We start from the raw sequence: 27,078 nt of genomic DNA on the forward strand, positions 1-27,078 counted from the left end.
CCAAGTTCTTTTTTTTTTAAACAATAAGTAGCAATCAAGAATGTATCTTTTACTATATCTGTAATATGGGCAACGAATCTATCTTTTGCAGTAGGTACTACTGTAAACTATGAAGAAACGAAAAAAAAAAAAAATTGTTTGATAAACCTACATCGACCATATCGACAATAAATGGAGGCAGTGTAAATGGAGACAGGGTTGTAAATTTTATTACGGGATTGACGATACCGTTACTGATTTACCATTCATGAAAATTTGTTTGACACATGTAGTTTTCAATTAAATAAATGATAATGGACGTTAGGAGTAACACAAAATATTTATGGTCGTTTGGTTTTTAGTTGAATGCAATATAGCTGACAGGCTTTAAAAATTCAAATATTATGTAAAGGCAATCTCCTCGCTAGCGTTACTTTTTTCATACTTTAATCATGCATTTTATAGCAAAGTCATTTTTGATCGCAATGATCGTCTCTTTACTCCCCATTTGCACGCGTAAATGCATCTTTTTCTAATGGTAAATATGAGCCTCAACACAGGTTCATGTCATATAGATATCTCTAGATGAAGAATCAATGAATGAGAGATTTATCTTTTGTATACTTTGAAGTTTTACATTAAGTCTAATCTGAAATTATGCTAAAACTTTTAAAGTGTGAGGTAAAAGAATATTTATATTGATTTCATAATAAAAAGGTGTCGTTAAATTATTGGTACTGGAATAAAGCATTTAATTTTATAGTGAGATATGATTGTAAGAACAACTTGAAGAGAATATGACGATGAGAAGAGGTCCAATAGACCCATCGTTCTCTTTAATTATAAATAAATTCTATAAACTAACGTATTTTTGTTGGTTTAACGCAAACCTAAATTAAAAAAGAAACCAATCACGTTCAGGAAACAATATTTGAAAGTATTTATTCACTAGCACTTACTGATAATAGAATACGTTCAATCGTTATAAAAATAACTTGTCGTTTTCTCATGAAGGTGGTGGAAATATAGTCAGCTTTAGATCATAACGTGCGTAAGTGCGTTATGGACCTTACTGTCAGTTTATAGGATTATCTTTTGGTCAGCATCATCATTAGTTGATCGGCTGCAAAGCTGGCTCATGTTCAAGTGTTTTAGTGAACTGCAGATACACACATAGCAATATGTTTACCGATATCATAAGGACATGGAAATTGCATTGCTGTCTTAAGAACAAAGTTTCTCACCTGAGAGATTTTAAGCTCAAGCTCGTTCCACTCTGAGGATGGATCGCTTCCTGAAACTATTCCTGTTCCAGCATAGACCAATGCTCCAAGACCCTGAGGAACACAACAAGAAAAGAAGATCAGATAGATGCAATGACTTCACAGTAGATGTGTTACACTGCGGACATCTTACCTTTTGGACTAAAGCAGATCTTATGCCTACAGAAAATTCACTCTCTCCACCACCAAAGAACCCAACAGGTCCAGCATACATTCCTCTATCAAATGACTCTGGACAAAAAAAAAAGTAGAACATGTACCAAGTTTCAGTATATAAGCATACTTATATCATATCTAATCAAGTATAAGCATAAGGTATAAGAATCAAAGCATCTTATACCAATCTGCTTAATCAAAAGTCTTGCTTCATCTACTGGGCATCCACAGACAGCTGGCGTGGGATGCAAAGCATTTAAGATGTCAAACTGAAAAAATAGACAAAACATGTATTGGTGTAAGATAAGATAAGTTGTAGCTTGCCTTGCTTCACTCAGTACCATGATGACTAAGAGAATATAACAAGAATTGAGTTCGAAAAGACTAATGAAACTATTTCAAATAAACCATGAAGAACAGTAATCTAACCTCGTCATCTTCTCTTCTAAGCTGACCAGCCAACTGAGAATATAAATGTTGTATTCTTGCAAGCTTTCTCACTGTTTTTTGGGGCTTCACAATTACTCTGTCACATATGGCCTACAAAGCAGAAGATTATATATGATTCTCCTATAGAAAACTGATTGTTATATGAAACAAGTGCCATTATAAGTTCTTAAAAAGCCTCAAAAACCAAGGTAAAGTTATGACTATACACTTCTACTTGAAGAATGGATAACTTACACTAAGTTTTTCTCTTATATTCTCTCGCACAATGGAGAATTCAAGATCGTCTTTGGGACTGCAAATTTATTTGTAAATAATAATATCAGTACGCATATCTGGAAGTTTATAGACAACATACTTGCATCCCATAAATGTTCACAGCACAAATCAAAACAATCGACCTGGTTAGTAAGTCACGCTCTATCTCCAAATCAGAAACCTCTGAATCACCTCTAGGCCTGGTTGCAGCCAAAGCCTCACTCCAGACACCTAGATGTTTCCTATAGAAGAGTCTCTCGGGCTGCTCCACAAGAAACCAGCACTCGAGTTCACATCATTTCTAAAAACCACAGTGTGCTAACAAATCTCTATAACGAAATAGCTAGAGTAAAGAACCTACCGTGTTACCTATGAATGCTGGTGCACCTGGTGGCTGAAGACAGAACTGGTACGCATCTTTTCCTTCACACTGTCATATTAATAATTAGAGATATTAATACCTAAATGTTGTTACTTAAGAGTAAAGAATGTGCGAGGGAGAATAGACACCTGCAACCGTGCTAGCCAAGCAATAGGATCAATGTCTGTATCTGTAATGATTCTGCTGCTCCGTGCAAGCACAACCTGATTCCCAAAACCAAAATCATCAGGTTCATGAAAGAAAGAACATATGGTTCTTTAACTAAGTACCTTGCTTAGTGGCGAATATTTTTCCTTAATGATCTCCAGAGCACTATTTACAGAAGGGTAATAGTCTCCTTTACTAGGAACATGGTTCTTACTAACAACAGAAACTCCTAATGATTCTCGCCTTAATCTTACTATTACAGAAGAAACCTCAAGCAAAGTCTTCTGAAGAGCTTCAATGGCATTTTGCAGCGTCCATGAGAGCTCATCCTCCCAAGCAAAAGTTGCAGCCAGCATCGAGTTTCCCTCAAACTCAACAAACTCTACCTATATGTATATCAACCAATCAAACGCAGCCATAACGGTTACATAACTGTCTTAAAACAAAACAAAAACTCTCATACCTGCGGCACTGTAAAGTAAAAGGAGCCAAACTGTTCCCATTCAACACCAGCTTTCCCGTTGGGATCAAACCGAAGTCCACCGTAGGCACGAATCAGAGGAGAGTTCGGAGACAGAAACCTTTTCAAGAAACAGAGGAAAGTGACTAAAAAAACAAGTTTTCTAAAAAATCAGTATGACTTTTTCAAACCAATTTTTTCAAAAAACGGTCTAGGCGTTCAAAAAATAGGCATAGGCAGCCGACTAAAAAATAATTCTCTATAAGACGCCTAACCACCGGCTAGCTATTTTTAGAACATTGTAAAAAACACAAATACTATTATATAGTTGTGGTTCTGGAAAAAAAAACTGTGATGTTACCTTCGGATAGATCTCCAGTGATCATGAGAGAATGGGTCATGATCACGAAAAAATACAGCAGACCCGAGTCCAGCAACACTGACCGGGTTAGCATCACATATTCCATTCATATTCTCGCTAGCCAAGTCCTGGAGAAGCTCTGGACGGCCAGAGTCGCTGCGCCGAGAGAAGAAACTGCGAGGAAGAGCATCATTCTGTGCATGAAGCCAGTCGAGTGCCCCGATTTGCTGGTCAACCGGCACCTACAACACCATAATTAAAGCCTCAAAAGGTCTGGAACACTAACTGTTTTTCTTTTGTTTTGATTTTGAGCGGGACAATTGATTTGGTTATCAGACCTTGTGTAATTAATCATTTTTGTTTGGTATTTTTCATCTTTTAAAATTATAGTTTGTATTTTAGTCCTTGATATTATTAATAATCATCATTTTTAATAAATACATAAAAATACATGAAAATAAAAATAAAAATAAAAATAAAAATGTGACTGTAAATAATATAAAAATGTTATACTAAAATATTTATATAAAATATAGTGATAGCCAGTCAAATATGATATAAAATATTAAATATGTGATTATATGCTTACAGGGGAATAAACTGAAAACTGAAAAGTCAATAGTATTTTGAAAAGTCTTGAGATGTGGAGATAAAGGTTTGTTGAGGGGATAAGGATTATGAGCAAGCCAATGGACCAATATCCCAAACACCAATGAAATGTCTCCACGTGGCGTAAGCTCACTGTTTTTCCTTGTACATAATGGAGAAAGTTGTAACGTACCTGCAATCGGACAATACCGGAGGAGAACGGAGGAGGTTCGGACTTAAGGTTAGAGACGGCGGATATCAAACCCTCCGTGGCTGCCGCTAGTGACGTAACCGTTGATAGAGATCTCGTCTCTACCGTGCCAAGTGGCGCTTTATGGCTAGCCTCACACCCGTTCATGGTCAGCGAACAGAGTAGGGGTCTTTGTCTGACGCAAAAGGTTACTGGTATATAGAGAGACACGTAACGCAAAAAAAAAAAACTTTTCGAGGGACACGATTCGGTGGATGAGGCTGGACAGTAGCTTTGGAAGATCGGAATGGAGTTATGTTTTTATGGTTTGTTCCCAGGAGATAAGATGAAAATTGAAGCGACGCCATATATATTATAGACTAGAGAGAATAATTAATAAAGTGTATAGTGTGTTTATTTATTATGGTATGCACGTCTTTTATATAGATGCCATGGTGATGCCACGGTGATGCCATGATCCTTACGTAAGAGAAAAAAAATAATTAACTATGTCGTTAGATGGTGTTAAACTAGATGAGTTTTCAACCTAAAATCAATTGGTGGTAAGTGCAGTGGTCCATCCATCTTATATATTGCTAAGTATTCCTTCCAATATTCGATGTGGGACATTTATCCTTATCCCTAATACATCCTTTCGAGATGATGGTTCTATGAGAGTCAATCTCGAAATGTTCGGGCAAAGATCGATGAGCCGACTTTGGGCTGGATCGATAGTGGATCGGATTGGACTGCATGGATCGGGCTCTGATACCATGTTAAGCTAGATGGACTTCCAACTTAAATCCAATTGGTGCTAAGTGGAGTGGTCCATTCATCTTATATATTGCTAAGGATCCCTTCCAATATCCGATGTGGGATATTTATCCCTAATACACCCCGTCGAGATGATGGCTCTATGAGAGTCAATCTCGGAATGTTCGGACAAGGATCGATGGGCCGACTTTGGGCTGGATCGATAGTGGATCGGATTGGACTGCATGGATCGGGCTCTGATACTATGTTAACCTAGATGGATTTCCAACCTAAAACCAATTGGTGCTAAGTGGAGTGGCCCATCCATCTTATATTTTGCTAAGGATCCCTTTCAATATCTAATGTGGGATATTTATCCCTAATAGATGGGACACATATATGTTCAAGTTTGACATGTACACATTACCTCCATAAACTCCAACAGAAAATTAAAATTATGATTATAAACCAAAGTAGAGATGAACTAGGAAAGTATTAAAACGAAACCCATATACCAAAGTATGAGAACATATACTTTAAGGGCTCTTCTCGGCTTCACTTCTAGTCACATTATCTATCTTTAGGTCGCCGCCTATGATGGAAGATAAAGCAGTCGCCAAGGCCGATTGAAAATTTGGATCTGTCGTGATGGCCTTGATTGTTTCCGCCGGTAAAGATTGCACTTGATCATGAGTAATATTCTTGAAATTGACGTTGTCTAGACTGTTTTGTGTGGGATGTGGAGACGATGAGGAAGATCTTCCAAATGTGTCAAATGATAATCCGGCGGCTCGGGTTTGAATCATATGTTGGAAAGGTGATTGTTGATGGGTGCTAATGTTGCCGTAAGGTGCACGGTATTGCTCATTGCGGTTACTACCACCACCCCAATTCATCAAAGTGTTGGTGTTGTTTGAAAAGCTGAGATTGGTTGAAGGGTAACTATTAGATCTTGGGACGTTACTAGGAGGAACACTGAACCTATTGAGCATTGATAAGAATGGTTGTTGGGACGAGGAGGTGGTTGTGAGGTCGAGAGTGACGGTGGGATGGCCTGAAGAAGTTTGGAGGAGTGGTTTTGGAGTGATGCTATTGCTGGAGATAGAGAAGTTAATGCCATGAAGATCGGCTGCGGAGGAGGAGGAGGAGGCTCCGGAGAGGAGCATGGAGGCTGCGGCGGAAGTGGCAGAGGCCATGGCGGTTGCTGACATGGGAAGTGGATGGCTGTGTGTTCCTTCGTAAGTTGAGATAAGTATAGACAGATCTTCTGAACATCTTTGCACCTAAACAAGGGATTTGATTGTTATGGTTGATTATCTTTGATAACATAAATGTATATTAATATCTATATGATTATTTGGAATGATTTAGTTTAGATTTAATTACCTGTTTTCTTACGGGACAAGAAGGTGCAATGGTACAACGATAGTAAGCTCGAGGACATGGATTCCCTTTAGCTATTTTCTGGCCATATTTCCTCCACTGACATCCATCGTTCATCTACATGACATGAACAAAAACCCAAGAAAATAAAGTCTTTTATTTAAAAAAAGTCAAACGTTAAATACCTTTTTGCAATGTCTTTTAACCAAAGAGAAGAAAAAAATTATACAAAAATGTTTCTAACTTACATACTATATTAAAGCTATTTTTTTAGTTTTCCTGTCTAAAATAGATTAAAGCTTAAAGACTACAAACGATAATTTGGTTTCACTCTCCAACTAAGCAAAATGAATATTTACATTTAGTTGAGTGATGATATATATAACCAATCAAAAAATTTGAGAACCAAGAATTATACTATACATGTTAGTATCCATATGTATACATACTAAAGTAAAGATGTGAAGTAATCATGTAAACGTACTAACCGTCGGTGTCTCACATCTTGCTCTCACAGAAACCCTAGTTTTCTTAGCAATGTTTTGAGGCAATGGCTCTTCTTTATCTTCATGCTCATCTCCATCATTCTTAAACCCAAAACTATTCTCTGATTGGATCTTATTACTGTTACTAACCTCCAAGGACGTCTTTTCTTGATTATGGTCAACCTCTAACTTCTCACTAGGATTACTCAAATCTTTGTATTCAAATCCCATACTTAACCCTTGTTCATTAATTCTTTTGTCATCATCGGTTTCCTTCATGAAGTCTTTCATTTTCTCTTCTTTATTTGTCATTGAGCCACTTGGAACCGGTGATTTTAACCGTCTACCTAGGCTCAACAAGACAAGATCTTCACGGTCGCTAGTTCTTTCTTTGTCTTCTTCATCTTCTTCTTTGTGTTGATTATAGCCTTTTGGTGAGAACTTATTCGGGTCTTCATGTATTATTACCATTAATTGGTTGTATTGTGTTTGAAGGATCTCAAACTCCTTTTTTGTCCTACTCAATGATGATTTTAACCTTCGGTTTTCCTCTTTAGCCTCCTCCATTTCGACTTTAATTGAGTCCAACTGATTTCATCATACATTTATAATAAATGAGGAATCAAAATATATAGCATATACAAACATTTATTGATTGGTTAATCGTTCATTGATTTGATATGTACGCCTTATAAATCCTATGCATAGTTTAAACTGGTAACTTTCTCAGTTTTACCAGAAAAAAAAACTTTCTTTCTCATAATTATTGTTGTTGCTGTGACACATGTGAGAATTCTTCTCTGGTGTAACAGACATGATCATAGTAATTTGAAAATAGATATGATCGTCGTTTCAACAAATTAAACTTATCATTAAACCAGAAAAGAAGACAAAAGTAACAATTAAGAGATTCACAGATCTAGCCAACTGAAAGTTAAAAATTCAAGTATTGTTAAGCTTCATTGACTAAGATAAATCAGTGATGTTGTCAACAAAAAAAAGAAGATTAAGATAAATCAGTGATAAATAGTTTCGGATAAAGAACAAACAGTTAACCAAGCAACTCATGTGAGAAAACTACATATGAAACATGCGTATGTGACTCCAGGATTGATTTATGCATACATATGACATATAATTAGTTCAATATTGAACAAAAAAATCAATTATGATACCTTGGATCTAATAATATGGTCGTGTTCTTGATCAGAATCAAGTTTTCTCATCTCCTCGTTTCTTTCTTCTCTTCCATGACCACTCCCCAAGAACTCTTCCTTCTCCATTATTCTCCTTTGATATTCTTTAGCTTTTTGAAAGGTCTGCATAATTTATTTTGGGAACTGTTGATTTTATATAAGCAAGCTATACATCCTTTGACTATACCAATTAAATAATTCACAAGAACTGCAAGTTTCTTATATTAATATTCAGAAATATAATCTGTATATTATTAATAACATGGCGAAAATTTATCTTCAACATATATCATATATACAAATATAAAGCTAGATTAAAATCCAAATGAAATAGTCTCCTGTTTGATTTAGCGATCTATTCCAAAATTATAAACTAAAACTATAAAAAAAACATCAGCTTAAAGAGCTAAAGAATATCAGTTTTGTAGACCAAGGGTAAAGAAGCATTGTGCATAAATGGACTAGACTAAATATTTTTACAATTTATATGTAGACATTTTTGGTTGCAATGTTCCAAACCATCGGAAAACACAAGCATGCAACTCTGAAATCTTGAAAGGTCAACAGCCAATCCAATTGAACTAAGCAAACAAGTTAAAATAACAAAGTATATGATCAAATTGAAATGAGATATTAGATATTGAGTAATTATTTTTCTTTTAAACAAATACCAACACACGTACTTAAAAACAATTAATCGTGCATCCGTTCATTAGGAAAAAAAGAAAGAATAATAGTGTCGAGTAATTAGAAAATAAATATTCAACTTCAACGCCTATGTTTAGGTATATACATCAATGTCTCAACAAATAAACACTATTAAAAAAAAAACAAATAAACACTATTAAGGTTTGGAGCCGAAATCGTGGACCCACCGCCGGCCGACGTTGCTGCTAAAGAACAGCGTTGAAATTTCTTGTAAACATGTAACATGTTACTAGTTTATCTCAAACGAACTAATTTATTGAATTTATAACTTGTACTTTTACATGCAACTTATTTTATCAACAAAAACATATATTGTATGTATATATACATAGTTATACTATCACGTAAAATGTTGTTGGATCTGAATTCAAATGCAAAATACATTTTTGGTAATACTTCGTGTAATATCGACAACAACAACACTTCATGTATTGTACGTGTGATGTATTGTGCAAGTGTGGAATTATGATACATCAATGATTAGTGGCTTAGAAAGCCTTTGGCTATATAATATAGATCGAACATCTTGAATTATATAAAAAAAACTACATGCATTTGAGGTAATAGATATATGCATTTTACCTTTAGCACTCCAGAATATGATCTAAAAGTCAAAGTTGGTAAACATCACACTAACAGATGATCTGTAATGTACATTTGATCATTAACCAAAAAAGAGCTTATAACGCTGTAAATGATGCCAAAAAAAAAACGCTGTAAGTCAAGACCAATAAATAAATGACTATGTATATATCTAGTTGATCATCTTGCAAATTTATAATCATACAAATGACACTGTTACAAAAAAATCCAACCAAAAGTTTAATCAATTTCAAATTGCATAAATAATTAAGTTTAGGAGTTTGTCTCTTTGTTTAACGAAGTCTTTTTAGAATATCTCCAAATGGTTGGTAGACTTGGGATTGTATTAGTCATACATAAATCTAGAGATGTATACATCAACATGATGGATAATGTTTCATGGACATGTGATTAATATTTACAACTACATATTTTAGTGGACCACGATCTAAGGACTTTCTTTGCTGGTTGCGTATAGATATGCATATGCTGCCATTGACATTTTACAATGATTAGTCAACGTGTTGACCAAGATTAACAAAGCTCATTTCCTGTCTTAATTGCTTCCATTTAGTTTTAAACATTTTTCTACAATTGGCTAATACATGGGTATATTTGTAAGCACATAAAAAATCCGATTTTTAGTGAAACTAGTGAAACTATATGTTCCATAAAATTTTAAAATTAATTATATTTTATAATACGTTATATTTTGAAAATTATAATTTTTTATAAAGATTTATACGTTTTTCTTAATTTAATACTTTTTAATTAATTTTATAAATGAAATTATTAAAACTATATGTTAAAATAATAATTATATAAAATTTTACATTTATAACTCTTAATTTAATTGTAGATATACTCTATTTGTATAAGTAACAGAGCTGAGCGGATATCTAACACTAAAATTTTTAGTATTTGTGATTTACTTTATTTTTAATGAATATTGATTTTCGATATTTGCTTTGCTCCAAAGATTTATGGATATATGGAGTTTTGGATCGAATTGAAATAAATTTAACGGATAAAATATTAGCCCCAGGCCCCAGTTATGATCATACATGTGAGCAGCTAAGGGGAACCAATTCGCAAAGGACCACAGTGCTAAAGCCAAGGACAAAACAAGAGCAGATCTTCATTCAAGAATCAGAGTCACCATTCAATCCGTTGATTCCATTTCAAAGCGCATCCAGAGACAGCTCCAGTCACAGATCTTAAAGGCTTTCTCCAAGGGTGTAGTACTAGTAGTTACTAATAGCTAAAACTCTCTCAACTTTTCTGTTAACTGATATTTCTGTGAAATCTCTTTAGGTTTGATAAGAATGTGGAAAGCAAAGCTCGAATGTCTATCCCGTTGTCGGAATTCATCCAATACAGGGTCAGAAAACGCCCTCAACTCAAGAGACGGATTTGGTCTGAGCTTCTAGAAGAAACAGGATTTGGTTAAACAGTATGACTTCTTTTGTTGAAGCTCCTGGCTTCACAACTGTGTTTTGCTGTAAAGCTGCCACCAAGCTCGGTTTAAAACTATATGACTTGGTTCATAATCTCCAGGAACTAAACCAAGTGTATGGCGTGAGAATGATGCAACCCCTGTTTCACCTTTTAGTAATGTTATTCAGTACCTTTTTATTAGTATTCTCTAGCTTCAGTTCATTCTATAACAATAATTCTTGTCGGTAGCAGCTACTGTGAAAGCGAGTTCAGTAGCAGCAAGTTACGGTGCCGTTTAATCATTCAATGCCTTTACATTGCTGGACTTAGAAAAAAAAAACGAACTGGCAAAAAACTCTTAGTTGTGTCTGGAAATGCTTAGTAAACACGCAGCTGAGTTTACTACACTTGTTCCCGAAGCAAGCTACAACTCTGGGGACTACCCACCTCCCTAACTTTCTCACCTTCTTCAATTATTTTACTCATTTATTACCAATTTATTTTCTTTTCTTTTGATTTTTAAAATAGAAAAGAATAAATTATCTCTCTCTATTCGTGGTCACTGAACTAAAGTCTCTTCACCGATGCTCTTAACTCTATAGAGAGATTGCAAATGGGAAGCAGCTTTAGCTAAATCCTGTCCTTGAAACCCATTCACGGTAAAATGTTGTCTTCTTCTTAGTTTGTTGTCTGATTCCGACAGGAGATCCGACGTGTGCTTCTGTCTGAAACCGACATTTCTCGTTAATAGTTTTAATTAACTACTGAGGAGAGTTTTTCTTTTTCTTTAGTTATAAAAGAATTATAGGATCATTGTGTTCTTTGTTGTTGTTGTTGTTGATTCTGAGATCAGGTACTGTGGATTTGAGATCAGGATTCATTTACTTTTGCAAGGTGAGTTCCAGATCTGGTGATTTTAGTTTCCTTTTTAAGGTATACTCATTCTATTTTCTTTCTCTTTCTTTTTAATGATTGTGATCTATTGTTAAACCTTATGATTAGAGATGATTACATGATAAAAGAAAGTTGAAATCTTTAGCTCATGAACGAATGATTCTGAATTTTTGGCTCTTTACTTTAGTCTTCTTTATGAACATATGGGCTGATCCTTTGAACTCAGCATAGTGCCAAAGTTGCAATCTTTGGTTATAAAAAGTGATTGGTCGGTTGAAAAATTGCAGGAGGTGTGGTTTTGTGTATTGGTTGTGGACATCATGGGAAAGCCTGCAAGGTGGTTAAAAAGTGTACTACTTGGAAAGAAATCATCTAAATCTAGTGCTTCTAAAGATAAGGAGGTAACGCTTATACAAACATATGGATTAAGATTCTTCAATATGATCCTTTGTATACAGTTTGTCTGTGGTGTCACTCTCTGATGTTCTTTCTCTTTGTTTTGTCTGTTTCTAATAATATGTTTCCATGTGCAGAGAGTTGTGAATGGAAAAGAGGTAGTGGTTGTTTCCAAGATTGAAGAATCCGATGTGGTTTCGGATCTTCCATCCTTTGGTAATGCAACAGTTTCCACCAGTGCTGTTGTAGAAACACAGAAGACAGAACATGAAGTGGTTTCAGACGACGAGATACAACTTCCTGAGAGCCAAGTCCAACCAACAGATTCTCCAACTGCTGCTTCTGTTGTTGTTCCTGATGATTTGCTATCAGATTCAGACAAAATTCAGCAAGAGGTTGCAGCAACAACTCTGCAGGCTGCCTTTAGAGGCTACTTGGTAATATTATTAACCTCTTGGTGTGTGTGTTTTTTTGTTTTTTGAATACTGAACCTGAGCTCTATGTGTGAAGGCTCGACGTGCTTTCTGGGCATTAAAAGGTATAATAAGGCTACAGGCACTTATCCGCGGCCACATGGTAAGGAGGCAAGCTGTTGCGACTCTGTGCTGTGTAATGGGAATTGTCAGATTGCAAGCACTTGCTCGAGGAAAAGAGATCAGACGTTCTGACATTGGTGTTGAAGTTCATAGGAGATGTTTGGTAATGCTTCAACACTTTTGACTCTGTGATTAGCTTTTAACTTTAGTTCTCTAACTCTCTTTTTTCTTTTCCATCAGGGGAATAAACTCCCTGAAGACTCTGTTGTTGAAACACATACTTATCTTGGAATCAAGAAGCTAACTGCAAATGCATTTGCTCAGAAGGTATGCTTATTATGGTTAGTACTATTACTGAAACTAGGAGTTGATGTTGTTGTCTTTCTTAACAGCTCCTAGCTTCATCTCCAAAGGTGATGCCTGTGCACTTAGACAATGATTCTTCCAACTCAATCTGGTTAGAGAATTGGTCAGCCTCTTGCTTCTGGAAACCAGTTCCTCAACCGAAGAAAACATCAGTCAGGAAAACTCAGAAGAAGTTTGAAGGGGACTTTACTAAACCAAAGAAGAGTGTCCGCAAAGTCCCTGTCTCAAATCAGGACAGTTCCTCTGCTGGTGCACAGACAGCATTTGAGTTTGAGAAACCAAAACGCAGCAGCTTCCGCAAATTCTCAACAAGCCAATCTGTGGAGCTACCACCACTAGAAGAGCCTCCTCAAGTTGATCTAGAGAAGGTGAAACGTGGCTTGAGGAAAGTGCATAACCCTGTAGTTGAGAACTCTATCCAACCTCAACCATCTCCAGAGAAGGAGATTGAGAAGCCAACTCTGGCTTTGAAAGAACCTGTGACTGTGAGTGCCTTTGATGAAGAGGAAAAGGAGACTGTGGTGGAGATACTACACACTCATGGACCATTGGAGACCAATGAAGCAGCACCTGATTCTCCATTGGTGAACAAAATCGAAGAGAGCCAAGAGAATGTGATGGCTGAGGAGAAGGAGGATGTGAAGGAAGAGAGAACTCCCAAGCAAAAGAAGTCAGCTGGGAAGGAGAATAAAAAATCAGTGAAAAAGGATTCTCCGGTTAGTGCCACTACTACTACTCAAGCTGCTGAGTGTCAAGAGAGTAGTAATGGGAATCAGAGTAGTACCCCGGGACTACCGAGCTATATGCAAGCGACTAAATCCGCAAAAGCAAAGCTGAGACTTCAACAAGGGTCTTCTTCCCCTGAGAAAGTCACTAGACGTTACTCACTACCGTCTTCAGGTAATAATGCAAGAGTCACTTCTGATTCTCCTAAAACAACAAGAGTCTCAAACTCTGGTGGCAAAACCGGGAAGAAGACCGAGAAACCTTTGGGCCGAGAAGGCAACGGTTAGTGTCCTAAACACGCCACACAATATTTGTTTTTCACAAGAAAATCTGTAGGTATTATTCTATGTTTCTTGTCGACTAACTTTTCTTGGATTGGTTTTGGGTTTTGTAGGAAAGACAACTCAGGTAGAGTGGAAGAGATGATGGATCATCTGGTATACAAAGAAGTCTCTAATGTTTCCCACTCTACAGATATGTTACCATCTATCTATAATATAGTTAGAGTATGTAATTTCTGTTTGTGTTTGTGTTGAGAATGTACATCATCGGTTTGTTTTTTTTTGTGTGGCAAGTTCATTTTCTGTTTGCATGCTACATTCCTTCTATTACCTTGAAAATCAACTTTGGATGTTTATGATATATGTATTCTCAACTCTAAAAAATAATAATTTAGTCATGAAGTTAAACATTTTTTATGTTATAACCCCTTGAAATAATTGTTTTGAAATTCATGAAATGGATTCATAGTCAAATAGTCCTAAGTTTGAATGCATAACTAAGGAAGGAGTGGCTAAGTAATTAAAGGAGGGAGAAACAAAAAAGAAAAGCATAAAGTAGATAATCCATTGAGCTCAAAGAAGCAAGACTGGATCTTATTGCATGGAGTAAAGAGCTTTGGAATTATTAAAAGTTGGTATTGAAACACTTTTTCCCTCTTTAAAATGGCCTTCTTGCTTCTTCTTGAATGCCAATTGTTTCTTTATCTTAGCATAACTACATCATATTATTTATTTTTGTTGTTGTTAGATCATCTATATATTAAAGCAAGAAGGTAAACCACATCAACATTTTGACAATATATACTTTTTTTTAAATTAATATCTTCTTTATTTTATGTTACTAAGTTATGATGCTGAATTTTCTGTATGAACATCAATCAAACACACACACATATCACATATATATATACATATATATATAGAGGCTGTCCATATCAGGCAAAAGGGAATGTTCCAAAGATATCTCAATGCTCTTTGGTGATTCCATTTGATAGGGACATTTTGTGTGAAGGACAATCCTCAAAAAGCAACACAAGACTGCACTCTTTGCCGCCATATGTGTATGTATGTATCACACCATTCACCATTTCACCTTATCCAATAAAAGTGGAAAAAAGAGAGAGAGAGAGATAGTATATGCTTACCTTCCCAGGAACAGAGTTTCAAATGTAAACTTTTTTTTTGGTTCAAACTTGTCAGAAGAGAGTTGTTCTAAAACCAGTCTTTATATATGCTTCTTCCTTACCAATCTTCTCTCCATTCCAAAGAAAGAGAAGGAGAGACAAACTTCTCTCTTCTTCTTTAACCTTTTTATCCATATATCTAATCTCTCAAGATTTTTACATATATATTCACTAGCTAGTAGCTAATATCTACACATATTGTAGATTTCTTGAAAATGGGTGTTTCAGTTCTTCATAGAGGAATGGTTCTTCTTCTTGTCATCTCAGTTGTTGTACTTCTTCAAACGGATAAGGTCTCAAGTCTAAGGTGGGAGAGAGACATGAGGCTGCAGCTACTGTCTGTTCATCCTTTGCGTGTTCTTGAAGAGTCGTCATCATCAAAGGAAGGAAATATAGATACAAATCCAGACTTGGCGCCTTCTCCTTCCGTTATGTCTGTTCCAAATCAATCTGTAAAAAGAATGATTGGAAGAGGATCCGATCCTATACACAACAGATGCTGACATTATTCTAGAAGGAAGAAACAATGTTTTGTTACTGGAAGTAAATGCTAGTCTATATTCTGTTCTGCAGTCTCAGTTACTTTTTAAAAAATGTTATCATTTGTCTCTTAATCCTTTAAGGGTTCAAGTGTATATTGAATCCTTGTCATTTAAATCGTGTTTTTCATTATATATCGTTTGTTTGAAGAGTTATATGTTGAATATACAAGACTTGATTTGTTCTTTGTAAGATCCTCTCAGCATAGTTGAATTAATTCTGATTAATCAGATTATCATCAGTACAAACATCAAGCATATATGAGCCCAAATGTTTTGGTTCTTGAGCCCAAATCAAGACAGCTCAGAGTCATTCAGAAAAGTTGTTGAGTTGACTAGGCTTTAAGTTATAAATAAACCCATTAAACACTTCTTCTTTTTTTTTCTGAATGGCTCCCATAAAACACTTCAAAAAACTGAGGGCACTTCTGATCAACACTATTTTTTTTTCTAAAACCGAGTAAAAGTAAAACGGAATAAAACAGAGTAAAAATAAGTATGAAGTAAAAATACTCTAATCCTACTTCATTTTTTGTTCTATAATAAGATTTACTTTCATAATAAGATTTACTTCATAAATAGAGTAATCTACTTTTTGTTTGTTACTTTATTATGGAGTGGAAAATAACGTAAGATTATAATATTTTTAATTCATACTTACTTTTACTTAATTTCAGAAGAAAAAATGAAGTTTTACATTGGATATGCTCTAAAAAAACATGAAAACAAGAATATACATAATCTACACTGCTTAATAAGGTAAGTGACATGCATAAACAAATAAAAGAGTAGTTGGGAAAAGGTGGAGTAGATTTACCTTCCCAACTACTCGTTGATTATTGGAAATTTTCTGAACTCAGTGAAGAGATCAAACAAGAACTCAACGTGTATTCATTTTTCTACTTGACAAATCAACCTTCTTGACAATCTCCCGTGACTTTTGGCTTTTAATCATTATGATTACAAGGATACCTTTCTTAAGATAGAAAATACAAACTCAGTTGAAGCCAATTTAACTCTAAAAAGCTTACATATCTGCCGATATCGGTTACAATGATTAGTACAAGTAGGTGAAAAATGCAGTGACTCGGATACGATTGAACATAGTTTATGGAGATTTTTTCTGCGCTAAATTTTGAAAAAAAAAATTGAAAATAGTTTTATTTACATTAGGACGTAAATAGAAGTCCTTTATAATTAAAAATGCGGTTGATATAAAGCGATTGTACTCGAACAATCTGTTGGTGTCTATTGCTTGTGGGAGCATGTCCTTTGGAGTGACTCGGATACGCATTTTTGTTTATGCGACTATTTATTTATGTAGTGATCCGGGTAGTGGATGTCATTCAACTTGGTTTCTAATAAAATATACTCCCTAAATTTCAAAATAATATTAAAATATTAAATTTTTATTTCTCATAATTTTAAACTAGTAAAAAATTAGGAAATACATCAGTTTTTCTTTATTTCGCACATTTTTCTTTCTAAAATGTGTATTTGCTTGGAAATATAGTATTTTCGATGAACTAATACTCTTTGTGGAAAATGATGCACGTGAAAATAACAGAAAATTAGGCTGGTTGCTGAGTTTCTTCTTCTTTTTTTTTTTGTCATCTAGTAGATTAATATTAACTTTGAACAGAGTATCATACAAAGCCAGCAAAGGTTTAGCAAAGGTTTGCAACCTCTCTAGAGCCATAAGCCGGCAAGGTGATATGCACCATCCGGAGCCAAAGATTAGAACAAACATTGAACCATAAACTAAACAAAAGAAAAAGACAATGTTGATTAGGACCATAGGGAGATACACGAAGCACTTCCAAAATGAAGAAGCTTAACGGAGCCGGAAGCAGAGATGAGTGAGAAAGCGATGCAAGCCTAATTGAGTTTCTTCTTCTTTTTATTTGTTTATTGGTCAACTCTGAAAAAGAAATTAAAGGTAAGCGGGATGCGGCTATTTTATCATATTTGAAAATGGAACGAACAACATCATATAATTTAATTTTTTTAAATCTAAATAACAGTCATGATAAGGAGTAGATTCACGTAACGAAACTATTGAAATAAACTATAACTAGATTTTGACCCGTGCAACCGCACGGGTGTTTGTTTTCACTTTTCTATACATAAATTATTGTTTTAAAACATAAGTGGTATATATTTTTAAAGTTAATCATGTACTTAAATATTTATATAACTATTTCAAATACAATAATTTTATAATTTACATGTTATAAGTAATTAATTGTTTAAACCTTATGTATTTGCCGCTTCTTATTATATATTTATCTTATTGTATTTGCATTTAGTTATTAAGCAAATTAATATATGCATGAGAAAATATATTTAAAAAATATTTTGTATTTAATTTATGCTAAATTCTGACCCGTATTTTAAAACTGGATTTCTTTTTACCAATATTTTTATGCTTATTCATTTTAGGTAATTTATTATTGTATATATAAAAGTGTAAGATATGTTAATTTTTAGATATGTATTATATAGTTTGTTAATTTTAAGTCGTTCTATCATCATATTATATTTTAAATAAATAGTTTTATATTTATGAAAATAAAATTTATAAATTTATCAATTGAATATAATTTTATCATATTTATTTTAGTATAATAATTATATTTTAACAGGATCATGACTATAAAAGTAGATAAAATAGGATATAATTTATTTATTTTCATTTCTAAACGATAACTTAAAATACATTAAGTTATTGTTTAAATATTACACAGATTTATTAGAATTTTTAAAATATAATATATACATATATATTATATTTAAAATTAAAATATATTATGATTAAAGTAGTTACAAAGATTTTATATTATTAACTTTAAAAAAATACATGTTAATTTTTATACATGTATTATATAGTTTGATAATGTTAACCCATCTTACCAACATATTAGATTTTATTTTTGAACATAAATATTTTATAATTACGAAAATAAATTATATAAATATATAAATTTAATACAATTTTATTATATTTATCTCAATATAATAATTTTAATTTAATATGATTGATTATGATTATATAATAACTAAAATATTATAGATTTTTTTATTTTTCATTTTATATAACTGAATATATTAATTTATAATAATATTTTAAACTAATTTTGAAATTAGTGAAAATATTTAAATATAATTTCAAAAATGAAGATCTTGCAAAAATCTTCTTAAACAGATTTGTTAGAATTTTAAAATAAATATATTTATATTTAAAATGAAAAGATATCAAAAGATACTATGATTAAAATATTTTTAAAATTATATTTATTATTAGTCTGAATTAAAATATAGTATGAATTTCTATGAATAGGTCCATTAGGTCCATTTCTAAAAAAATCACACATGAATCAAGGTTGTGACTTCTGTTTTAATATATAAGAAGTAGTATATCTATTTTTAATGCTTGTTAATTAATATCTACATAGGTTTCAAAAATATATTAATCAATTCCAACTAATAAAAATATGGTTTACATGTACACGACACTAGATCACTAGCTAGTAATCTCCCATTATTTATTGTTTTTTTTTTTTTGAACACCAATCTCCCATTATTTATTGTACTTCTTCATGTTAATACATATATTTACCGTTATAAATCTAAGTTATGTCGAAGTCTTTTACGTATCAAATATAGGTAAATTTAATTTAACAATGACTTCCTTTTGAAGCGACTATTTTTAAAATTCCGTCTACAGTGTAACAGTGATATAGTCAACACTCAACAACCCTATTTATAAATAAGGGATACAAAGGAGCATTTTCAAGTACCCTTTTACTTTGTATCTAAAGTCTTTGATCATCTCCGCCTAAAACGCAAAAATATATTAGGTTTTTTCAGAGATCAGTTCACGAAGATGAAGAAGAGGCAAGTCGTGATAAAACAAAGAAAAAACTCATACACTACGACTTCGTCTTCGAGCAACGTCCGTTACATTGAGTGCCAGAAGAATCACGCAGCTAATATCGGTGGCTACGCCGTTGACGGTTGCCGTGAGTTTATCGCAAGCGGCGGCGAAGGAACCGATGATGCTTTGACGTGCGCTGCTTGTCGCTGTCACCGGAATTTTCATAGGAGGGAAGTTGAAACGGAGGTTGTTTGCGAGTATTCTCCTCCGAACTGAATCAACTAATTAATAAGATGTAAAAAATAAGGAAGAATATACAAGAAAAGTTATTGGTGACTTCAGTTAAAACAAAAACTACTTTGGAGTTGCTTTGTTGAGTTTTATATAAGAAATGTATTTATATATGTAATATGGTTATTGATGTATATTCTAATACTTACATTAACGCCGATCTAAATAATTAATGATTCTTTAATCTTGATGTGGTGTAGTGTTAATGTTATATATACTTAGTTCTGCGGATTTTTGTTTTGTTTTTAGTAGCCGAAAAGTATTAAAGACTTTTAAGTAGTAGTAGATAATTGTAGTGACGGATTCTGATTCCTGAACGTAAGAGTCCAGTCTACACTTATCTTGATTGAGCTAATAACATTTGGAAATTATAGTCTATATTTGTATGCTAAAGTTGCGAGTAGATAAATAATCAAATGAATTTCTTATATGAAGGAGATGAATCCTTATAAGATATATATAAGAGCACTTGCGTTGAAAGAGATGAATCCTTAGGAGCACTTGCGATCTCTTTCAATACTTTCGTTATGCTTACATATATTTGGATATATATATATATATATATATAGCACATGTGCGAAGCATATAGTCAATGACAGCAAAATAATTGGATATATACAGATTTGTGAATGGAACCCAAATTAATAAGCGAGTTAGATACATGGTCTAGGGTCTGGCAAAAAAAAATTATTTTACCATTTAAATTTTATATTTAGATAATGTTTAAAATATTTTTAAAGTTTAATCTGTAATATTTTGTATATTTTGTAATGTAAATAAAATTATATACATATCAAATAATTTTAGATTTTTTTTCAATTTTATTTGATATATTTATAAATTTTTTATATATAAAAATATAGATTTATGAAAAATTGAACTCTTTAACTTATTATAAGGGAAGACACGTATTTCTCGCCTGTGCTTAATGAGCCGGTCCTCTGATCTTCATGTAGACCCATGCATATGCATGGCTATATGATTATTGGTACCTGTATGCATGCTGACGTGGCGCAAGGAAGTGAAAGAAAACTCTAAATTATTATTATAGATAGATAAATGAGTCTTAGCTTTTATCAAGCAAAATAAAATAATGAAATTAATGCATACAAGTACCAATAATCATATGTTCTTCCATTTGTCTCTTTCTGTTGACTATTCGACTCACCACTACACATACAAAATACTTTCAAAAGAAATATTCTAGACATTTAAAAGAAGATACATTTGTATCCAATGAAATTAATTTTATTGTTATGGCCACTGGCCAGTATCAAACTATATATGTGGATGTCAATTTTTTTTAATAAACCGTTTAAAAGCTTTTTTATATACGTATGAATCATGCTATTTTGATGATTATTAGCGGCCCACATTTCATATCATGCTATCAAATCGTTTAGGTTCTTGTATTTCAGTTCGCTCAATTAGCTATAACTAAAAAGAAGTTAACTCGAAACCATTACAAATAAAATAAAGTAAGGTTTGTTACCAATACCACGCAAAAAAAAACAAACATATTGGCTGATTCTGCTCTCATCTAAGTAGCCACTCGAATTTGTTGGAAAAGACAATTGTAGTTTGTTTATTTAATTGTTAATTATAATATGAAAAATCAATTAATGTACTTAAAAATACTCTTTTGGAGAAAACACATTGTGATTTTGTGAATTTCTACATTTCTTTTACCATATAAGTGAGCTTTGTAAATGTATGTGGTAAGTGACAAATGATAACTTAAGCTTTAGACTATGGTTCACTTTATTTTTCACTCTAAAATAAAATAATTCTATAATATAGTTAAGTTATATTCCAATAGAGTTCAATTTTAGATTGGAAAATAGAATGACGAACAAAAAACAACAACTTACTCTATATAGAGTAATCTCATTTTTTAGAGTGGAAAATAGAGTATCATTGAAACTATTTTACTTTAAATCATATTTAAAAATTAAAAATAAAGTAAGGTTGGATATGCCCTTATGATACAGTGTTCAAAAGTATTTAACTATTAAAAATAAAAATAAAAATAAAAATAAAAAATGAGATAAGAAAATCAAATGGTTGGAGACCACTTCATTCATTTTGACTTTAGTTAGCTAAGACTAAGAATGAGACTAAAAGAACATTACAAGAAAAGGAAAACAATCTGTTAAGAACTGTATTAGACTTTTAACACCAGTCTCATGAACTCAGGCTTTCCCAAGATTGCTTGGCTCTGAAGCTTTCTAAGCAACTGCTGATACTCCTGGGGATTCAAAGACCCAAAAACATAAAGAAGAGAACAAATAAAGACAGTGAACGAGAATATACTATTTATGCTTTATAGATCACCGACTCAAAGCACTAAGTACATAACCCAAGAATAGTGATGCTTTAACTCTACCTAAATTCGGTCAAAAACAAAAATCAGTAAAAAAAAAAAATCTACCTAAATTCCTGTGATTTTATATCTAAGAATCCCACATAATCTCACCTTTTTCATCGAACATTTTGCCTTCCTTTTATCATTTGTTTAAGTGGTAGGAGCCAGAAGTTGCATTCATCCCATTCGGTGGACGCCAGATGCGCCTGTTTTCCACAAAACAGCAGACAAAGTTGCGTTTCTTCAACATTTATAGAATACTTAAAGTGAAAGACTACAAAACATAACAAAATTTTTACCTGTATTTGCAAAGCTGCAACAAAGTCATGTTTGTCTAGAGCTTGACATAGCAGAGAGAGTTTTTCTGCAGCGTGCTTTGAGATGTCCTCATTATTGAGTTTCGCAAACAGAGATCCTACTTTTCTTGAGATACCTTCTATATCACGCTTCTTGGCAGGACCTAATGTGTCTGATGTCTCTTTAAAAAGCCTTGTCAATGTAGCCACAATATGTTTCTGGTGAGCTGGAGCATTCCATACCAGCATAAAGAAAACATCTGACTTTAGTTAAAACAGTTTATACAGAACAAAGGCAGGTCACTAAAATATATAATTCCAGTTGAGCTGAACAAAGTGTATATATATTTTAAAACATTAATTGTTTTAACGTTGTAAAAATGTCAATACCTGGTACATTGGAAGTGTCCACTGTCTGAACAGTCGGTGGTGGAGCTACAGGTGCAGGGGGTGGTTGCACAGCTACCCGCTGTGCTGGAACCATGAGTTCCACTTGTTGAACAACAGTTTGGTGAATCTTAGAGTTAAGATGTAGACCAGGTGGTGGATTGTATGTTGCGTTTGTGTATCTCTGGGGACATAGGTTTTTTGGTTAGTCAAAAACAAAATATAAACTAAATAAAATGGAGATGGAAGTGAAACATACAGTAGATGAATGAAAATTCATTGTTCTCTGTTGATGAGGAGGAGGATTTAAAGAAACTAAAGTAGTTCTTGATGGCTCAGCATTGGTTACTGGAGCTGGAGTGAAGGATTGCTGCAGAAAAAAAAAATTGTAATCAAGGTTGGTCCAAGAAAGTGATACATAACTCATGGTACAAAGGATGAGAGGAGAGGAAATTTTATTGTTGTTAAAATCCAAAATGTTCAAGAAACCTGGAGAGCTGGCTGAGCTTGGTTATATGGATTTGGCTGCGTCTGAGTTGGCTCCTGATAAACACTTTGAGAAAACCGTTCCCTCAATATTGAAAGTTCAGATGAGAAATCACCAGGCTCAAGAAGTTTTAAGAACTTTATAGCCGTTGCAATAAGTCCTTGGCTGGCCAATATCTCAGCATAACTCTCAAAGAGTTTGTATAAAGAGCCACTGAATCTCTTGTTCTCGGTTGCCAAAGCAAGGACAATAGTCTTCTCCATAAGATCCTATTTTGGAAGTGAAAAGAATGTTGAGCAGAGAAGCCCATATTCTATGTTTATACAAGATAGAGAACTCAACAATACGTACTTGAACACGCTCAGAATAAGATTCTCCAGCATTGTCTTTTTCAAGGCTCCTCAACCATATGTCTACTGTTTTGTCGACATTTCCGGCGCAAATGTAGCACAGAGTTGCAGCCAAAGTAAAACCAGAAGACAACAAATGTGAGGCAAGAGCATCACAGAGGCTTGTCCATTCATCTCCTTCTGCAAACTGTTTTTCAAAAGCAACATCCATGAACAAGAAGTTAGTGACATCAAAAACGTCTTGGAACAAACATTTTAATATCATCAAACAAAACAGCTTACAGTGCAGATGAGAGCAAGAGTTTCTTTCCATAATTTAGCTGGCCTTGTATGAACAAGGCTCATTAAATCATTGTTCACCATTGCAGAAACAACCTGAAACAAGATTATCAAGATGGCAATAACTAACATAGCTAAAGTAAAGTTGAATATAAACTACAGGTGCATTACTCATCTTCAGATATTTATCAAGAGTACTCTCCCACAAGGTAGTACCACCAACGTGAGCAATAACTAAAGCATCAGCCATCTTGTTTGCAGATAAACAATGAGCTACTGCTTCCTTGTAATCTCCCACAATCAATGAACGTTGGATGGCATCATCAAATAATGGATCAGAGATTTCTTCTTCTATGTTTTCAGAAGAATATGTAGCATGATGCTCTTGATCCTTTTGATCCTCAGAAGGTAAACTAAAGCCAAGATGGGTACGCAACTTCGTCTTTGCGTTCCCATCCTCTTCAAGCATGATTTTCAGCAAGCTCCATGTTTCTTTCTCCTCCTCGGATCTTCAGAAAACAAAGAATAAGTTTCTGTTAGGGATAATTATGTTAATTTTTTCAATCACTGAAAATGATTTACTCGGTCTCTTCAGATTTCTTCTTGCACAAACTCATTAGTGAAGTCTTCTCTCCGTTTTCTATCTCCGTTTCAAATTTAGTTATTCGATTCACCAAACTTTGTTCTGTGGCAAGGCTATGCAAGAAAACCTGACACATGACATGATAAGAGTCAAATAGAATGAAGAAAGGAAACAGAATTATACAATGTCCAATCTAAAACCCTACCACAGAAGCCTCAGGGAGCTTTGAGTTAGATGACACAAGCTTTCCTCCAAATCCAAAAGATGCACTAACCGGGCGCTTCTGAAGAGATTTGTAGAACAAGATAGATTTGTGTCTGAAAGACTTTATTGAAACATAAACTAGGATTAGCTCAAAGGAGCTTTATTGAAAAGTAAAGAACAAGAAAGGAACAAGCTTGATGTTTGTCTTCAAGAACTAAATGAACCTTTTGATATCATAAATAGAGTTTGAAGTAGGCTGCTTGAAACGCAGCCAAAGTTGCATTGCCATAATGATACTAGACATATTTATACCAAATCTAACTTGCTAAAACCCTAAACACTTAGTCTAACAGGCTTGGTTGTTCTTCTTGGGCTTGGGCTCTTATACTCCCCTGCAAACTTAGCGTGGATGGAGCAGCAACGGAGCAGCAACGCAAAGTTTGAAAGCACAGATGAAGATGACTTGAAATGACCAGTAGGATGCTTTTGATGTAGGCAAAGGGCTCTTGTTCTTCTGGAAAACAAACTAAGTGTGAGATCTATTCAGGCCTATACTTGGAGAGTATTACATGGCTTCACTCAGAGGTTTCTCTTGAACTTGGAGAGCTTAGTTGATCTCACTCAGAGGTATAACTATGGCATATTTGTCTCACTATGAATCTAGGTTTCCTTTACCCATTTCATTCTTCTAATGTGTCTCATGAAGAACTCTCTTTCCACACCTACCAAATAAAACTATACTCAATCTCTGCTTCCCATCAGTATACTGCTAAAAAACTCTGCCTCTAAACAATCTGACAGTGTCGTTGGCATTTTACCGAGCAGCTTGCGTGCATTAGCATTAAAGCCAGAGACTTGCATCCAAATCTAACTTGCTAAAACCCTAGGGTTTGGATGTTCGATCGAGATTGGGATCCGGGTGCTCATAGGAATTTCACGATTCGAGGAGAATCATATGGAGATGGGAAATTAGGGGAACTCAGCGGAGATCTGCGAATCAATTACCTAATAACGAGTTCGATAGAGTTTCAATCGAAAGGGGTTGGGAATGGAGATACGATTGGGCTTTTTAGGATATGGTTATCATTCAGATCCTCGGAGTGGATGCGGAATCCAGAAGATCAAGCACAATCATTAAGGGGTCGAACTGGAAATATCTTACAGATGGAGAAGGAACAGATATGGATCAGGTGGGGACAACAGAAGTTGTCGAAGAAGATAGAACTGGAGGCATTGTTGAGGGTAAGGGGGAAACGGCGGCGGAGAAGAAAACGGGGCTGCGCAAGCCTTTGTTTTCAGTTACTGGTGGACACAACTCCAAGTTTGCTCAAGTGCTTATGTAGCCTCGCAAACGGGTACAAGCTAAACAGAGCCTCCACAGGGGTGGTGGTGCTAAGCAAGTGGAAGAAAAGGGTACCTCACACCCGAAACAGCTACCCAAGCCTTAACTGTTTATGGATTGTGGGTGTTTTGAAGACAGCTATATTACGGGTTTGTTTGTTTTTTTTTACTTTCAGTTTTTTTGTTGGTTCAATAAGCTCTACGAGCAGTTCAAGTTTTATTTGGTATGTCTGGGTTTTAAATGGGCATTTATTAAAATGTGGTTTGTTTGGTCTTTGGAACGTATGGAATAATATTTTTGGTATTGGTTTTTGGATTTGGTTTATTTTGTTGAGCGTATGTGATCATAACAGGAGGGTTGGTATTCTCGAAGCGGTATTATTTATGCTGGTTATTGTTCTTAAAAGACAAATAAATGATTTGGCACTTGTGTGTTTTGTTGGTTTTGGGAAGTGGCTCACGACAGAACATAACGTTCTTGTTGTATCGACTCGAGACCTGTGGCTGGTCTCTTTAAACCAGTCGCAGATGGTTTATTTGGTGAAGATTAGAGTGGTTACTTTGGAAATAAAGGAATTGATATTTGGTATAGATATTGAAGATGATTTAGAAATGTATACAGATTATTCTTCTCTGCTTTACGTGAAGAACAAGTCTCATATGTTTGTTTTTTCTATCATGGTGTTTATTGGTTTCAAACTAGATGATGAGGTGGATTTGGAAATAATGTATATCATTGGAATAGGGACAGGGCGTACCATTATTATATTGAAGCCGTTTTATTGTGACGGGTGGAGTGAAAGTTTGGTGTTTTATGGGGTTATGGTGTTTTGGTGGTTGGGATTTCAGGGTATCATTAAACCCAATTTTGCTAACTCTTGGGAGTATTTTTATATTTTTT

At 34.1% G+C, this 27,078-nt stretch overlaps 5 protein-coding genes across 9 annotated transcripts; 2 read left to right on the forward strand and 3 right to left on the reverse strand.

Moving 5' to 3' along the window:
* Positions 1-765: 765 nt before the first annotated feature.
* Positions 766-4,859, reverse strand: LOC106361977 (isochorismate synthase 2, chloroplastic). The gene is made up of 13 exons (XM_022690315.2): positions 4,255-4,859; positions 3,474-3,715; positions 3,116-3,233; positions 2,775-3,038; positions 2,634-2,708; positions 2,485-2,553; positions 2,267-2,385; positions 2,103-2,160; positions 1,848-1,958; positions 1,603-1,687; positions 1,396-1,493; positions 1,224-1,316; positions 766-1,138 (listed from the first exon to the last, which is right to left on the reverse strand). Exons 1-13 carry the CDS (start codon positions 4,417-4,419, stop codon positions 1,091-1,093), a joined length of 1,545 nt encoding a protein of 514 aa, XP_022546036.2. The 5' UTR covers positions 4,420-4,859; the 3' UTR covers positions 766-1,090.
* A 171-nt stretch (positions 4,860-5,030) lies between these two features.
* Positions 5,031-10,309, reverse strand: LOC106361976 (probable WRKY transcription factor 61). The gene is made up of 4 exons (XM_013801790.3): positions 8,048-10,309; positions 6,876-7,460; positions 6,391-6,504; positions 5,031-6,287 (listed from the first exon to the last, which is right to left on the reverse strand). Exons 1-4 carry the CDS (start codon positions 8,195-8,197, stop codon positions 5,541-5,543), a joined length of 1,596 nt encoding a protein of 531 aa, XP_013657244.2. The 5' UTR covers positions 8,198-10,309; the 3' UTR covers positions 5,031-5,540.
* A 75-nt stretch (positions 10,310-10,384) lies between these two features.
* On the forward strand, positions 10,385-14,404 carry LOC106361978 (protein IQ-DOMAIN 30). 4 transcript variants are annotated; one of them, XM_013801793.3, is made up of 9 exons: positions 10,385-10,594; positions 10,673-11,454; positions 11,649-11,689; positions 11,977-12,090; positions 12,223-12,522; positions 12,596-12,784; positions 12,862-12,948; positions 13,014-13,995; positions 14,108-14,404. In XM_013801793.3, exons 4-9 carry the CDS (start codon positions 12,010-12,012, stop codon positions 14,137-14,139), a joined length of 1,671 nt encoding a protein of 556 aa, XP_013657247.2. In that variant the 5' UTR covers positions 10,385-10,594; positions 10,673-11,454; positions 11,649-11,689; positions 11,977-12,009; the 3' UTR covers positions 14,140-14,404. The 4 variants fall into 4 exon arrangements, with proteins under 4 accessions (XP_013657247.2, XP_013657246.2, XP_048594065.1 ...); XM_013801792.3 differs by having other exon boundaries at positions 10,424-11,454; positions 11,649-11,728; XM_048738108.1 differs by having other exon boundaries at positions 10,424-11,689.
* Positions 14,405-19,380: 4,976 nt separating this feature from the next.
* Positions 19,381-20,080, forward strand: LOC106360170 (mini zinc finger protein 3). The gene has a single exon (XM_013799758.3). The coding sequence runs from the start codon at positions 19,604-19,606 to the stop codon at positions 19,868-19,870; it is 267 nt and encodes an 88-aa protein (XP_013655212.1). The 5' UTR covers positions 19,381-19,603; the 3' UTR covers positions 19,871-20,080.
* A 1,853-nt stretch (positions 20,081-21,933) lies between these two features.
* Positions 21,934-25,708, reverse strand: LOC106359295 (protein transport protein SEC31 homolog A). Of its 2 annotated transcripts, XM_048738111.1 has the most exons (11): positions 24,838-25,708; positions 24,632-24,759; positions 24,221-24,558; positions 24,053-24,145; positions 23,772-23,957; positions 23,423-23,689; positions 23,193-23,303; positions 22,937-23,117; positions 22,550-22,773; positions 22,362-22,456; positions 21,934-22,133 (listed from the first exon to the last, which is right to left on the reverse strand). In XM_048738111.1, the coding sequence occupies exons 4-10, from the start codon at positions 24,131-24,133 to the stop codon at positions 22,367-22,369; spliced, it is 1,140 nt and encodes a 379-aa protein (XP_048594068.1). In that variant the 5' UTR covers positions 24,134-24,145; positions 24,221-24,558; positions 24,632-24,759; positions 24,838-25,708; the 3' UTR covers positions 21,934-22,133; positions 22,362-22,366. The 2 variants fall into 2 exon arrangements, with proteins under 2 accessions (XP_048594068.1, XP_048594067.1); XM_048738110.1 differs by having other exon boundaries at positions 24,053-24,558.
* Between the last annotated feature and the right edge of the window lie 1,370 nt (positions 25,709-27,078).

This window comes from Brassica napus, chromosome A8 (assembly GCF_020379485.1).
Source record: "Brassica napus cultivar Da-Ae chromosome A8, Da-Ae, whole genome shotgun sequence".
Taxonomy (NCBI): Eukaryota; Viridiplantae; Streptophyta; class Magnoliopsida; order Brassicales; family Brassicaceae; genus Brassica; species Brassica napus.

Coding starts and splice junctions, on each gene's coding strand:
- LOC106359295 (XM_048738110.1), bottom strand. CDS start 24,181: ATGTTAGTTATTGCCATCTTGATAATCTTGTTTCAGGTTGTTTCTGCA. Junction 22,774..22,936: donor GGACACTTCCAATGTACCAG/GTATTGACATTT, acceptor GGAATGCTCCAG/CTCACCAGAAACATATTGTG. Junction 22,457..22,549: donor TTGCAGCTTTGCAAATACAG/GTAAAAATTTTG, acceptor TGTGGAAAACAG/GCGCATCTGGCGTCCACCGA.
- LOC106361976 (XM_013801790.3), bottom strand. CDS start 8,197: ATGCAGACCTTTCAAAAAGCTAAAGAATATCAAAGGAGAATAATGGAG. Junction 6,505..6,875: donor CAAGATGTGAGACACCGACG/GTTAGTACGTTT, acceptor CATGTCATGTAG/ATGAACGATGGATGTCAGTG. Junction 6,288..6,390: donor CTTGTCCCGTAAGAAAACAG/GTAATTAAATCT, acceptor TCCCTTGTTTAG/GTGCAAAGATGTTCAGAAGA.
- LOC106361977 (XM_022690315.2), bottom strand. CDS start 4,419: ATGAACGGGTGTGAGGCTAGCCATAAAGCGCCACTTGGCACGGTAGAG. Junction 3,234..3,473: donor CACTGGAGATCTATCCGAAG/GTAACATCACAG, acceptor TTTCTTGAAAAG/GTTTCTGTCTCCGAACTCTC. Junction 2,386..2,484: donor CAGCATTCATAGGTAACACG/GTAGGTTCTTTA, acceptor CTTGTGGAGCAG/CCCGAGAGACTCTTCTATAG.
- LOC106360170 (XM_013799758.3), top strand. CDS start 19,604: ATGAAGAAGAGGCAAGTCGTGATAAAACAAAGAAAAAACTCATACACT.
- LOC106361978 (XM_013801793.3), top strand. CDS start 12,010: ATGGGAAAGCCTGCAAGGTGGTTAAAAAGTGTACTACTTGGAAAGAAA. Junction 12,091..12,222: donor GTGCTTCTAAAGATAAGGAG/GTAACGCTTATA, acceptor TTCCATGTGCAG/AGAGTTGTGAATGGAAAAGA. Junction 12,523..12,595: donor CTGCCTTTAGAGGCTACTTG/GTAATATTATTA, acceptor CTATGTGTGAAG/GCTCGACGTGCTTTCTGGGC.